The sequence below is a fragment of the Octopus bimaculoides genome, chromosome 16 (genome assembly GCF_046866305.1).
Source record: "Octopus bimaculoides isolate indiv1 chromosome 16, ASM4686630v1, whole genome shotgun sequence".
NCBI classification, from domain to species: Eukaryota; Metazoa; Mollusca; class Cephalopoda; order Octopoda; family Octopodidae; genus Octopus; species Octopus bimaculoides.
Window position 1 is genome coordinate 38,596,650 of NC_142943.1, and position 15,408 is coordinate 38,612,057.

Consider the following 15,408-nt stretch of genomic DNA (forward strand, 5'->3'; position numbering starts at 1 on the left):
TTTCTATACTCAATGATATTAATCCTTTCGTTACCATATTTCTGTTGAAACATACTGCCTTGTTTTTCAATTAAGTTTGAAAATAATTAAAGCTAATCAAAAACTTTGTCATTATTAACTGTTTGATGCCAACCATCTGGCACCATCTCTGGTTCTAAAATACAAAGTTTATGTTTTTAAATGATCTAAATTAAAACCTTCCATCACAATTTCGTGTTAATTTATGCTCTAAATTACCGGCTTAATAATGACAAAGTTAATTTACTAAATTCTAAATTTACTAAATATTTTAAAAACTAACCGAAATACAGGCAGTGTAATTCAGCAAAAATATTGTAACAAAACAATAAAGGTGGCACTTGGAGCATAAATTGATGAATTATTGTGAAATTTCCTTTGGCTGATGGAATAATAATAATAATAACAAAAATAATAATTATAATAAAAACTTTTTCAACTGTAGGCACAAGAAAATGAATTTTTAGAATTTTTAGGGGAAAGGGCTAGTTGAATACACCAACCCCAGTGTTCATCTGCTATTTATTCTATCAACTTCCAACAGGATGAAAGGCAAAGTCAACCTCAGTGGAATTTGAACTCAGAACATAAAACCAGAAGAAATGCCACAAAATATTTTGTCTGGTGTGCTAATGATCCTCCCAGCTCACTGACTTCATAATAAAAATAATAATGATAGTAATAATCCTTTTTACTAAAGACACAAGGCCTGAAATTTCGTGGGAGGGGACTAGTCAATTACATTGACCCCCAGCGTTTCACTGGTACTTGATTTATTGACCCCGAAAGGATGAAAGCCAAAGTCGACTTTGGTGGAATTTGAACTCAGAATGTAATGGCAGATGAAATACTGCTAACCATTTTGCCCAGCATGCTAACAATTCTGCCAGCTCACCACGTTAATAATAACAACAATAATAATAATAATAATAATAATAATAATAATAATTTCTACTATATGCACAAGGTCTGATATTATGGGGAGGGGGATAGTCGATTACATCGACCCCAGTACTTAACTGGTACTTAATTTATCAACCCCGAAAGGATGAAAGGCAAAGTTGACCTCAGCGGAATTTGAAGCAGCAGAGCATGCATGCATAGGTGACAAAGAGCTGGAAAAGGTGGAAAAATACCAATTACTAAAAGACAAAATTGCAAAGAAGAGAGTAACTGTTATCCCAATGGTTGTAGGGAGACTTGGAACACTAATAACCAAATTTGAGAAATATTTTGGAGAAGTCGGAATTGTCATGAGAGTAGAGAGTATTGAGGACAGCCAGGATTTTCAGATTGGTACTTGGGTGTTGAGTATATTCCATGAAACTTAATGCCTAACTAATGAGTCTTATAATTTGTGGAAATAGACATTTAAGAGATAAGATTGAGAGCTCTGAGAAGTAAAATATAATGATAATAAGTTCATTAAGTTACATTTGAAGAATTAGTAACAAATATGTGATGGAATTCTTACAATAAAGCAAGTATAATAGGGGTGGGACGAGCAAAAAATTTATAAAGAAAGAATGCAAACGGTAAAAGGATTTTTTTTGTTCTTTTTAAATACATGCAGACATCAATTTTTGATTAAACATAGGTATATAAATGAAAATACAACAATAACTAACTATGAATTGATACAACAATAATAACAACAACAATAATGAAAACAACACCGATGATACAACAACTATAACGACAATGTAAATGGTAAACTAATGACTTAAAACAAATATTACTGAAATTTGTCTAATCAGAACAGAGTAACTGGATATAAATGAATGGTTTATGATTGTGGCATATGAGAAATCAAATTCCTTTCTTGAACTTCTTTTACCTTTTTTATCTTTTAACTTTTACATGTTTCAGTTATTAGACTGTGGCCATACTGGAGCGCTGCCTTGAAGAATTTTTGGTCAAATGAATTAACCTTAGACCTTTTTTAAAAAGTTTTTTTAAAGCTTGGTACTTATTCTATCAGTCTCTTTTGCCTAACTGCTAAGTTATGGAGATGTAAACAACAACACTGGTTGTCAAGCAGATGTGGGGACAAACACAGACACAAAAGTAGACACTCACACACACACACACACACACACACACACATACAACAGGCTTCCTTCAGCTTCTGTCTACCACCAAATCCACTCACAAGGCTTTGGTCAGGCTGAGGCTATAATAAAAGAGACTCGCCCGATGTTTCACAAGGTGGGACTGAACCCAGAATCATGTGGTTGCGAAGCAAGCTTCTTACCACACATCCGCACTTGTATTTTTTTTTTTTTTGTCAGTTTCCTTTTTCTGACATCATCAGCCTAAATAAGAAAATAAGAACTAACGGCGACAGCTGAGAAATTAAAATATAAACCTGCAGAGTATAAATGGAAAACAATGGAGAGACTGTTTGCTAGAGATCCCAAATCAGTTTATTGTAGCTTCAACAAAAATAACACAATATCAGTAAAAAGATATCCCATCAACAAAACAAGTAGGAAGTTGCAAATTTAGATCTCTGTTTTTACAGCTGGGCACCCTTCTGATCACGAATCATGTAACTATGATCTAAGACTGATATCTCTACAGTCCAGCATTTTACTTTCTTATATAATTTATGACTCAGTGGTTAGAAAGGTCAGGCTCACAATCACAACTGGGCTGTGTGTTGTGTTCTTTGCCTTTCCCTTGGATAACATCGTTAGCATGGAGAGGGAAGGCTGGTATGCATGTGTCTATCTATGGTCTTCATCTATGGTCTTCCATAGACAACCTTGCCTGGACTTGTTCCTCAGAGGGTAACTTTCTAGGTGCAATCCCAAGGGTGTTTTCATTTAAGCAATAACAAATAACGAACATAATATAGTTCTATATTTGATGGATATTTGTTAACACAATATTTCGGCTGGTATACTCTCCAGGTGTCCTGGGGATATTTCGAACCTGGGTTTGATGTTATTATTATTATTATTCAAGTCACTGCCTGGAATTGAACTTGGAATTTGGGGTTAGTAGTCCATGCTCTTAACCACTACGCCATATGGCAATTATGGAGTGAATTTTAAGGCTTATAAATCTAATATTTTCCTATCCTTCTTTAATACCGATTCCCATATGCTACTCATATCTGCACTAGGTCTGCTTAGGAGGTTATTATGTCGTAGCATATGTGCTGCTGCTTTTAGTTTTCATATTTTCCAGTGGTGTTCTGCCTATTATTTTAACTTCATCCCACAGGGGGAGGTGGTCTCCATTTTTCCACACATGATCAGCTATACCCGATTTATCAATATCTCCTCGTGTCACAGCTTTGCAATGTTCATCTACCCTTATTGAAAAATACCTTAGGAATGAGAACCCAGGTTCCAAATTTCACCAGGACACCTGAAGAAAGCTGGAGAGTATATCAGCCGAAACACTGTGTTAACAACAAACAAGATGAGGACAAATATCCGTCAAATGTAAATAATGTAAATAATAAGCATAATGTTAATAATCTATATAACCTGTTCTATTCTGTGATGATTGAAGGCAAGTGGGCTAATGGTTACCAGTTTCTACTCTTCATTCTCTTAGCATAAAGTTTCCTTAAGGACCCAAGATATGCTGCAAAGCGGTTGCCATTAGCAAGAGTATCCAGCTGTAGGGACCATGCCAAAGTCCGTCACGCCATTGTATGAGATCCTATCAAACTATCCAAACTGTGCCAGCTTGGAACATGGACATTGACTAACGACAATGGCAATGATGATGATAGTGATAATGATGATACATATGTGTATGTAGATAAATAGATAGATAGATAGATATGTGTACACACACTCATATATAAAGTGAATGGTGTTAAGAAGGGCATCCAGCCTTAGAAACTGTACCAAAGCAGACAGAAGAGCTTGGTAGAGTCCTCTGACTTACCAGCTCCTGTCAAACTGTCCAACCCATGCCAGCATGGAAAACAGATGCTAAATGATGCTGATGACACACACACACACACACACACACACACACACACACACATGCATTCTGTTTATATCAATAATTAATAAATCTATTAGTTAAAAAAAGAAAATCCAATTAAGAAATTTTGACCTTTCATATGCAGCATTTAATTAGTAAAAAATGTCCAGAGAGGAGAAGAATACATTGAGCTTTGCTGAAAAATATGATCATTTAACACATCGCAGTTATTCCATTACATGGTTAGTTTTGGAGAATTTATTTTCCGGCCTGTTAAGACATTCACAGACAAATTATGAATGAACATATAGAAAGGAATATATATATATATATATATATATATATATATATATATATATATATATATATATATATATATATATATATATATATGTATGTATGTATATGTGTATGATTATATGTGTGTGTGTGTGTGTATATGTGTGTGTGTGTGTATGTGTGTATCTATATATATACACACACACAAATGTATATGTACATATATTTATGTACGTGTGTGTGTGAGTATGTACATGTCTTCAATATCAACTAGGCCTTATCCGAATATGAATGTGTGTTTGCATCAGCATGAGAATGTGTATGTGTTTGTACGTGCATGCACCTGTGTGTAGGTGTGTGAAATGAAAAGCAGAGCTGTTATTAAAGAAATAAAGAACAAATTTAAGTAAACATTTATAACATCAAGAATAAGGAAAGAAAAAACACATCAAAATATATAAATAAAAGGGATTGGGATTGCTATTCTAAATTGTATCTATACTTCCATAACTATGACATCTAATAATAATGATAATAATAATGATAATAATAATAATAATAATAATAATAATAATAATAATAATAATAATAATAATAATAATAACAAAACATATATGCTAAATAGGGTGATGGGAACTATTGGAGAGGTAATAGTTTAGAAACTATTTGTAACTGATGTATCCACTTAGGTTAATTATAAATATACGAGTATATAGATACATGTATATCTACACTCACACACACATTTATACACACACACATACATATATATATACTGTATGTATACATATGTATATATACATATATATATATACACACACACACACGTATATGGAAAATACTAATTTCTTTAGGTATTCATCTAATATCAATTAATGTTAAAAGGAATCAGGAATCAGTATTGGTCTGACACTGGTGGAAGGGACAGGTCATGAGTGATAGCTAGAAATAGATAGGAGATACTGATGAAAAATTGGGGGATGGTGGAGACAGGAAAATAGCAGTGTTTTAGATAAAGCAAGACATATCAAAAATAGTGTGAATTTTTGCTTCATTTAGTTTATATTGGTAGGGCGAAACCAAATCAAAATGTGCCAAAATTCTCTACTGATGATATATCAGCTCTTTGAAGAGGCACACAACATCTGGAAACACCAAATACTACTCACGTTTCCTTCAGATTTAAAATTTATGCTCTCTTCTCCAACAAGAGAACGTCTTCGTGCTAACTCCTAGAAGACAGATAGACAGATGAATGGAAAACTATTCTGTCGAAGTGAGAGTGAGTGAAACTATCAAAAGCTTTTGCAAAATAATTGGTGCAGTTAAGAAATAAAAGAAATAATAAAATATAAAAATAAAATTTCAAAAAATTACAATCAAAATCTACAGTCTAAATCTTAATCTAAAGAATTGCTAAAATCTGGCCTCTGAAAATTTTATTAAAATATTAGAAGAATAGAAAAAAAATCTCATAAATACACACACACACTCATACACACACATTCACACATATATACATACATATTTGTGTGTATGTACACATGTTTGTATGTGTGCATGTATGTGTAAAACAATGTGTGTTAAAACTTTTAAAAATAACTAGTTTAAAATTTGTGAAAATTACTAGACCATTACTTCAAAAATTCTAAAATATTAGACAAGAAAAAAAGAAAAAAAAATCACTTTAAAAAAATTTCTTAAAAACTTAAGTAAAAAAAAAAAAAATCTAAGAATTCTGAATATTAATACTTATATTTCAATTACCACAAATTTTATTCAGATACCAAATAAAATCAACATCTGTAATATGTGTATTGCCTTTTTCATACAAAACATATTTAGTTATGTTTTTCTAGTTTGTTACACACATACTTCTATGTTAATATGAGTCAGAGAGTTTTTACAAGATTTTGATATTTGCATATTGTTGAAGCAATTACTTTCTCTACACAACTCAAAAAAAAAATTGAAAGGAACTTATCAGACAGACTAATCCAAACAGAGTAATGTGTCTTTATTTAGGATAATAAAAGTATGGTTAGGTGAATGTAGAGGTTAGATTTGAACTTATACCCCTGTGGTCAATAACAGCCTGCTACTTCAATAAACACCTGCTGTATTTTTCTTAGGAATAAGCTTCTTAGAGTGCACAGACAGAACTTTTAAAAGTTACAAATTTGTACAATTTAAGTAGAAAAATAAAGGCTGGATTTTCCAATGTGCAATAACTAAGTTATATATATATATATAAGCTCGTTGAAACGCCGGTGTTAAAACGTGGGTAGCTGATGAAGTAGAATGTTCTCTATGTGGCTTGTGTGTTTTCTCGTCTACGTTTTGTTTGCAATGTCCTGTACCCAGATATGCACCTATACATACAGGTGGATGTTGGTTGCACATACCTGTACGTATATATGCATATACTCATTTACTATTTGTTTTTACATGACTGAACCCGGCGTCTCCAATCGTAAGTAGTTTTCGTAAACTTATATCTTCCGACGCTACTCTATCTCTTTCTCTTCCTCTTCCTCTATCTTTTTTCCCCCTCTCGTTCTTCCTCTGTTACTACTATGTATCTCTTTTTTCCCCCTCGTACTTCCTCTCTTTCTCTTTTCCTCTCTTTGCTCACCTATTCTTCTACTTCCTCCCTTTGTTTCTCCCTTTACCACTCTCTCTCTTCCCCTTACACCGGCATGGTCACATGCTTCCGGTCAATAATCCTTTTCTTCCTTGGCTATCGCCGAGCAAACACGCGAAGCTTTGTCCCTTTCAAGTTCGTGCCTCACAGCGTTCATACACACATAACTTTTCTCGTCTGGCCGTAAAGCCTTTTCTGTTTGTTTTCCTGTCTTGTTTTTTGTCCGCCACAACATTCCTCCATGGCAAGATTTAATTTGTGTATACAAATTTAATCTGCGGTGAATGGGATGAGCCGTTTTAACGATGCGTCCTGCCCAAGCTCGTCGAAACGCCGGTGTTAAAATGTGGGTAGCTGATGAAGTAGAATGTTCACTATGTGGCTTGCATGTTTTCTCATCTACGTTTTGTTTGCAATGTCCTGTACCCAGATATGCACCTATACATACAGGTGGATGTCGGTATGCACATACCTGTACGTATATATGCATATACTCATTTACTATTTGTTTTTACATGACTGAACCCGGCGTCTCCAATCGTAAGTAGTTTTCGTAAACTTATATCTTCCGACGCTACTCTATCTCTTTCTCTTCCTCTTCCTCTATCTTTTTTCCCCCTCTCGTTCTTCCTCTGTTACTACTATGTATCTCTTTTTTCCCCCTCGTACTTCCTCTCTTTCTCTTTTCCTCTCTTTGCTCACCTATTCTTCTACTTCCTCCCTTTGTTTCTCCCTTTACCACTCTCTCTCTTCCCCTTACACCGGCATGGTCACATGCTTCCGGTCAATAATCCTTTTCTTCCTTGGCTATCGCCGAGCAAACACGCGAACCTTCGTCCCTTTCAAGTTCGTGCCTCACAGCGTTCATACACACATAATTTTTCTCGTCTGGCCGTAAAGCCTTTTCTGTTTGTTTTCCTGTCTTGTTTTTTGTCCGCCACAACATTCCTCCATGGCAAGATTTAATTTGTGTATACAAATTTAATCTGCGGTCCATGGGATGAGCCGTTTTAACGATGCGTCCTGCCCAAGCTCGTTGGAACGCCGGTGTTAAAACGTGGGTAGCTGATGAAGTAGAATGTTCTCTATGTGGCTTGCATGTTTTCTCGTCTACGTTTTGTTTGCAATGTCCTGTACCCAGATATGCACCTATACATACAGGTGGATGTCGGTATGCACATACCTGTACGTATATATGCATATACTCATTTACTATTTGTTTTTATATATATATATATATATATATATATATATATATATATATACATATATTATTTTCTCCTATTCCTCTTTCTAGCATGCCTTTTCTCTCTCCATTCTGTTTCATTCTCTCTCCTTTTTTTTTTCTTAATCCTTTTTGTCAAAGAGCATAGGCTGAAAAAGTAAAAGACTTTTCCATTCTTTGTAAGCATTAAACTAATACACCTGCTTGTTGTTCCTACACCTATCTTTATCTATTGTTTTCTGTAAATTTGAATTATATATATATACTAGGTCATCCCATAAATAATGCAGTTTTTTATACTTTTATTTTTCAAAATTAAGATAAACAAAGTTTTTTATAATCTAAAATGTACTCTCCTTCAATTTCTACAATTTCCTACAATGCTCTTCCATCTATCTGATAGACTTGCAAGGCCCCTCTTCCAAAACTCACTTGTCTATGATGAAAAATTCTCCACCAGTACTCCTCTGATTTCGTCTACAGAATTCATATTTTTTCTGTCCAAATGGTTTTGAAGACTGCAGAATAAATGATAATCAGATGGGGCAATGTCTGGCAAATATGTTACATGGGGCATCATTTCCAATTAAAACTGCTCCAGCCTATGGAATGCCAAGATTTATCCTGATGGAAGAACACCTTTCATCTTGAAACCAAAGATTGTCATTTTCCTTCTAGCACTGGTGTTGATGAATGGTTGAATGACGAAATCCAAGTTTCTCTGCTAGTTCCTCTACAGTAATGATGGGATTTTGTTCCACAAGGGTTTGCAGGATGTCCTTGTCAAGCTCTACAGATCTTCCAGAAGGAGGCTCATCTTCTAGGCTGTAGTTTCCGGCTCAGAATTTCTGGAACTGATCCCTATATACAGTATTAATATTCTTTGCACTTTGTTATTTGTGTATGCACGTGTTTGTGTGTGTGTGTGAAGGCACGTAGCTGAGTGGTTAGGATATTCAGCACATGATTGGAAGGTTGTAAGTTCAATACCTGGTGGAGTGTTGTGTCCTTGAGCAAGATACTTTATTTCACATTGCTCCAGTCCAATCAGCTTAGTAAAAATGAGTAGTACCTGTAATTCAATGGGTCAGCCTTGTCACACTTTGTGTCATTCTCAATCTCCCTGAGAACTACGTTAAGGGTACATGCCTCTGTGGAGTACTCAACCACTTGCACATTAATTTATGAATCAGCTAGAAACCACATCATCGTAACCGACAGAGTACCCATTAGTTTTATATATATATATATATGTTTACAGAAATAGATAATTTAATATTTAGGTTAATTGAAATTCTCTATGAATTAATTGACCAGGAGAAATCATTAGAACAATGTAAAAGTTTGATCAAGGCCAGCAAGGATGAACGAAAACATCAAAACTTGAAATGGGTCAACAACTCCAAAATATCAAATAACCAAAATGGGGAGAAAATTCCAAAATCTTAATTAAATTTGAAATTATGCATGCAGCTGGTGGGAAAAATATCCAGGAAAACATTTGAAAAAGAGTTAATAATATTAAATCAATCTGTTCTTTGGTAAGAATACATGAAGTGCGCCTTCATTACAGCATGGTGTGGCAGGCTGCATGTTTTAACCAATTGCCTGTGTTACATAATAATCTTTGGCTTTCATCTCTGATGGTACAGCAATATCAAAATCCCACACTTTGAAAGTATCCAGAAAAATATTCTGTGCCAACACTGGAGAAAAGTGTTTAAAGTTTTCTAGCCAATATTATAAATGTGTTGAATGAATGCTGACAAGACTGCAGTGCACATATTACAGAACATAACATGAAGCAGGTGGAAGCTGCCTAAATTGTTTCTTAGAGAGATTTGATTGCTCTAATTGCAGGCTGGCTGGCTATTTGTTTTAGATTGGTGCTTATTGCATAGTCTTTATTTATGTTTGTATAACTGCAGATATTTGTAAAATAATTTCTCTCAACTGATCAAAAAGCAAGCATGTCTATGATGCATATGAAATAGAAATAGTAAAAAAAAAAATTATAATTATGACTTGCTAATGGAAATGATTTTTAACAAATTACTAGGGCTGATTGTTAACGTCATTAGCTTAATTTCATATAATTTCTTTCTTTCTTTTGATAACATAGTTCATATAGGTTGAGTAAATGGTATATCCTTAGAGAGATTTTCTTCTATATTCTGAATTTTAAAGGGCTGTGCTAGAATATTAATTATGAAATTTTCAGTACTTATAATAATAATAATAATAATAATAATAATAATAATAATAATAATAATAATAATAAATAGATAAATAAATAAATAAATGAAGTAAGCAATTTTGGGATATGGTCTTTGGAAAGAACTCTGAAAATCAATAAAATACCAGACTTCAGTGCTGCAAATTCAATAGCATTAAATAGTAAAATGATGGTTTTATTGTAGAACTTTTCCTATAGAAATTGAAATCAGAAAAAAAAAAGTAAAACCACTGAGAACCAGTTTCTACAACTAATTAGTTTAATAATGTGTAATTATCAGTGCAAAATGACAGGAACACTTTTTAACAGGTTATGATAGCTTTCTAAGGTAGCCATTATTTTCAAACAAAATGTGTGTGATGATAGACATTAAGAAATGAGAACACAGTCTAAACCAAATGAGAGAAAAAAATCTGTAAGGCTTCATGGTCTGTAAAATAGATTTTGTAACCATGGAACAGAAAAACAAAAAACAAAAAAATCTAGGAAATACATAAGAAATCTCTTCATAATCAGTGGAGATGTATGGAAACAGTTATTTTATCAACTCTGAAAGGATGAAAGGTAAAGTTGACCTTGTTGAGATTTGGACTCAGGAAGTGAAGTGTTGGTAGAAATGCCACCTAGCATTTTATCCAACACTAGTGATTCTAGCAGCTTGATATCTTTATAATTGAAGCAGTTGTATGCTGTCAACTTAATGTGACAGTCCCATGAAGGAAATAATACTACTGTTGTTTAGACCTAGGAAGCTGCACCACTTCCTGTTAGCCTTGACACATTTCCTGTGTCCTTATGTTTACAAGGGGGAGACAAGCACCTCCACCCAGCTAAGCCTGCATCCAGAGACATGTTTCTGAGTCTTTGCTCATCATCAGTCTAGAGCAGCATGACTTGTTAGTTGAAGATGCCTGTCAAGCTCTTGTAGGCTTAGCTGTGTGGAGGTGCTTGTCTCCCTCTTGTAAACATAAGGACACAGGAAATGTGTCAAGGCCGACAGAAAGAGGTGCAGCTTCCTAGGTCTAAACAACAGTAGTATTATTCCCTTCATGGGACTGTCACATTAAGTTGACAGCATACAACTACTTCAATGTATCACTACTGCATAAATCTCTCTGAGAGATTTAGAAATGTATTATTTCTAAATCTTTATAATTGTTTCAAATTTTGGACCAAAGTCAATAGTTTTAGAAGAATGGAGTTGGTTGATTATATCAACCCCAGTATTTGACTGGTACATTGTTTTATTGATTCTGAAAGGACGTAAGGTAAGGTTAAACCTGGTGGGATTTGAACTCAGAATGATATAGAGCCAGAAGAAATACCACCAAACAATAATGATAATAATAATTCTTTCTAATTCTGGCTAGCAATTTTTTGAAGAGATAGAAAAGTCAATTACATCCACCCCAGTACTTGACTGATACGTTATTGTATCAATCATAAAAGATTTGACTTCAGTGGGATTTAGCTTCGAACATATTCAACATGGAAGAAATGCAACTAAGCAATTATGATAGTAACAACAACAACAACAATAATAAGGTCACTACTACACCAACCCATGCAAGGTAAAATTCTCAGATACCTGAAATAAGACATAAGCAATGTATATAAAATTAACAAACACCACTATTATTAACAGACCAGACATTGTTATCAGAATTAGATTGTTTTGTCTTTTGATATTAGGGAACATTAAAAGGAGCATTTTGATATTAAGAACATTAAAAATAACATTTGATTTGTTTGAATTATGTAAGACAAAAGAATTGACATGAACTATATTCAGCACACTCTAAAAGGCAATAAGACACAAATGTATGATGCAGTTATGCAGTTATGTTCCTAATCTAAATAAGCAATGCAACGTCTGAGGACTACCTGTGGCTTGATGTCTGTGTACATCGCCACTCCTCTAAAATCAGCAAAAAGAATCATTGATCAAATTACGAACATCAATACAAATACATAATAGTAATGTAGACAGATCAGAAATTTTGAGGGTAGAGATAGTTGATTACATAAATCTAGTACTCAACTGGCAGTGATTTTATTGGCCTCAAAAAGATGAAGAGCAAAGTCGACCTTGACCTTGAACATAAAGCCAAAAGAACTGCTGCTAAGCATTTTGGTGCAGTAACAATACTGCCACCTCAGAGCCTTCAATACTACTACTACTACTACTAATAATAATAATAATAATAAAATTATTATTATTAATAATAATAATAATAATGATAATCTTTTCTACTCTAGGCACAAGGTTTGAAATTTTAGGGGAGGGGTAAGTCAATTACATTGAGCCCTGGACTCAACTGGTGCTTAATTTATTGGTCCCAAAAGGATGAAAGACAAAACTGACCTCGGTGGAATCTGAACTCAGAATGTAGTGGCAGACGAAATACCGTTAAGAATTTTGGCTGCCGCCATCATATAATGATAATGATAATAATAATAATAATAATAATGATCAGGAAAGTATTAGATAGTTGAAAAGAACAGATAGTATGGTACTGCAGGCTGCAGGCAGCAAGGCCACAATGCATACAAGAGTCCAGGAGTTCCAACAAAACCTGAGTTAAAAAGAATAATAATAATGATAGGTCTCTAAGAATGGCAAACCAACCATACTCTGAGATATGCCAATATATACAGACAGAAATCAAGGATATTCAACAAGATAGTGTTGATGAGAACCACCAGGAAATGAAATATTTCTTAATTAACATATCAATCCCAACAGATGATAATGTAACTCCAAAAGAAATGGAGGAATATTAAGGTCTGGAAAGAGAAATAACCTGAAAGTGGGGCCTGAGAACAGAAACAATCTCTATGATAATAGGTACTTTGGGAATGATAAAAAAACACATGTAGACAAACACATAACCACAACCCAAAGACTTACAGATATGCATAACATACGTAAAATAGCAATGCTACATATCTCATACAGTGTACATACATAAGGCACACAAAGTTATACTTGGTAGTGCAGTAAAAGCACACAATAGAAAGAAGGCAGTTAAATGACAACAATAATATTTATTATAATAATAATAATAATAATAATAATAATAATAATAATAATAATAATAATGATAATCCTTCTACTATAGGTACAAAGCCTGAAATTTGTTGGAAAGGTGACTATTTGGTTATATTGACTCTAGTATTTGACTGGCATTTATTTTATCATGCCAAAAGGGTGAGAGGTAAAGTTATTTAACCTTGGTGGAATTTAGACTCAGAATATAAAACCGGAAGAAACAATGCTAAGCGTTTTGTCCAGTGAGCTAGCAATTCTGCCATTTCATTGTCTTTAATAACAATAATAATAATAATAATAATTACTACCTAGCTCAGATACCAGGAAACCCCAAAATGGCTGAAGTTCAAAAGATAGTGCTCATGGGAACTGCCCATATCCTACGTAAAATACTGTCTATGTGATCTCAAATTTTAAAACAAACACATAATTTTCTTATGGTTTCTTAAACATTCTCTAGAACAACACTATGTACAAATCCAAATATATGGTACCCTAGGCATAACACCTACATGAATTTCTAACTTGTTGTCTCTTGAAGTCTATGGGTGAGACTTGGAGCCAACTTGTACAAATGCAAAACAAAAGTCAAACATAAAATAATAATAATAATATAATAATAATAATGGCTTCAAATTTTGGTCCAGTTTTTGAGGAGAAAGGGGCTAGTCAGTAATGTTGATTCCCACTACCCAACTGGTACTTATGTTATCAAATCCAAAGAGGGATAAAAGGCAGAATTTGAACTCAGATCATAAAGACAGACCAAGTGCCACTAAGCATTTTGTCTAGTGTGCTAACGATCTTGTCACTCACTGTTTTTAATAATAATAATAATAATAATAACAACAATAATAATAATAATAACAATAATAATAATAATAATAATAATAATAAAAATAATAATAATAATAATAATAACTATGTTAATGATTCTTCTTACCACAACTGCTGGAACAATGGATGTCGGTGGTAAAATATGCTCTCTGAACTCTCCTAAATCACATTCTTGTTTTATACTCGAAGCACATTTTTCATGATACTGAAATGAAAATAAATGACAAAAAAAAAAGGTTTAGAAAGGTTAACAAGAAAGATAGGAAGGAAACCAAATACATGAACACGCACACACACACACACGTGCATATATGTGCAAAGAAGTGTCAAATATCAAGAGCATTGACATCAGATTAGAGACCCTTTTGAAAAAAAAAATCAGTTAAATACAATATGATAGCAATTCCTTAAGATAGTAACTTAAGCATTTCGCCTGCCGTTACGTTCTAAGTTCAAATTCCACCGAGGACGACTCTGCCTTTCATCCTTTCAGGGTCAATAAATTAAGTACCAGTTACGCACTGGGGTTGATGTAATCAGCTTAATCCCTTTGTCTGTCCTTGTTTGTCCCCTCTATGTTTATCCCCTTGTGGGCAATAAAGAAATAGTTCTGTGTAGGACAAGCTCATTGTAGTTCAGGCTTCCACTGCTAGAAGCCACTTGATGTCACCCTCAGGCATCAGTCTGCTCATCAGCCGTGTCCAGTCAGGTCATACTGCCACATGGTACATCTTTTTTTTTGCAGTGCTTCTCCACAGTTCATCGATTTTTGCGATGGCTGAATTAAAGGAACAATATGCTTCCATGAAATTCTGTTTTCTGCTGGGGAAAACGGTGGCTGAAACAGTTGTCATGCTTCAAACAGCTTACAAAGATGCTGCCATGAACAAAACACAAGTTTATGAGTGGTTTTCATGCTTTAGGAATGGTCACTTGTTGCTTGAAGACCAACCTCATTCAGGATGGCTGTTGACCTCCCAAACGAATCTTGGAGGATTGTCACCGAACAATTGACAGACTTGTTGATATATGACTGGTGTGTACTGGAGCTCCTGTCAATGAATTTTGAGTGAAGAATTGCAAATGAAAAGAGTTGCAGCAAAACTTGTGCTTTGCTAGCTCACGGAAGATCAAAAGCAGTCATGATTGAATGAGTGTTGTGAACT

At 34.0% G+C, this 15,408-nt stretch overlaps 1 protein-coding gene across 30 annotated transcripts in view; it reads right to left on the bottom strand.

The window, feature by feature from the left end:
* Positions 1-15,408, bottom strand: part of LOC106879787 (diacylglycerol kinase beta) — a 398,611-nt gene that overhangs the window by 45,688 nt on the left and 337,515 nt on the right. For 19 of the 30 annotated variants that reach the window (XM_089364501.1, XM_089364493.1, XM_089364500.1 and 16 more), the window contains one exon: positions 14,349-14,447. In XM_089364501.1, coding sequence (XP_089220627.1) covers positions 14,349-14,447 — 99 coding nt within the window. Of the gene's footprint in view, positions 1-5,417; positions 5,481-14,348; positions 14,448-15,408 lie in introns of all 30 variants that reach the window. The other 11 variants (XM_089364472.1, XM_089364471.1, XM_089364476.1 and 8 more) reach the window with 1 other exon arrangement.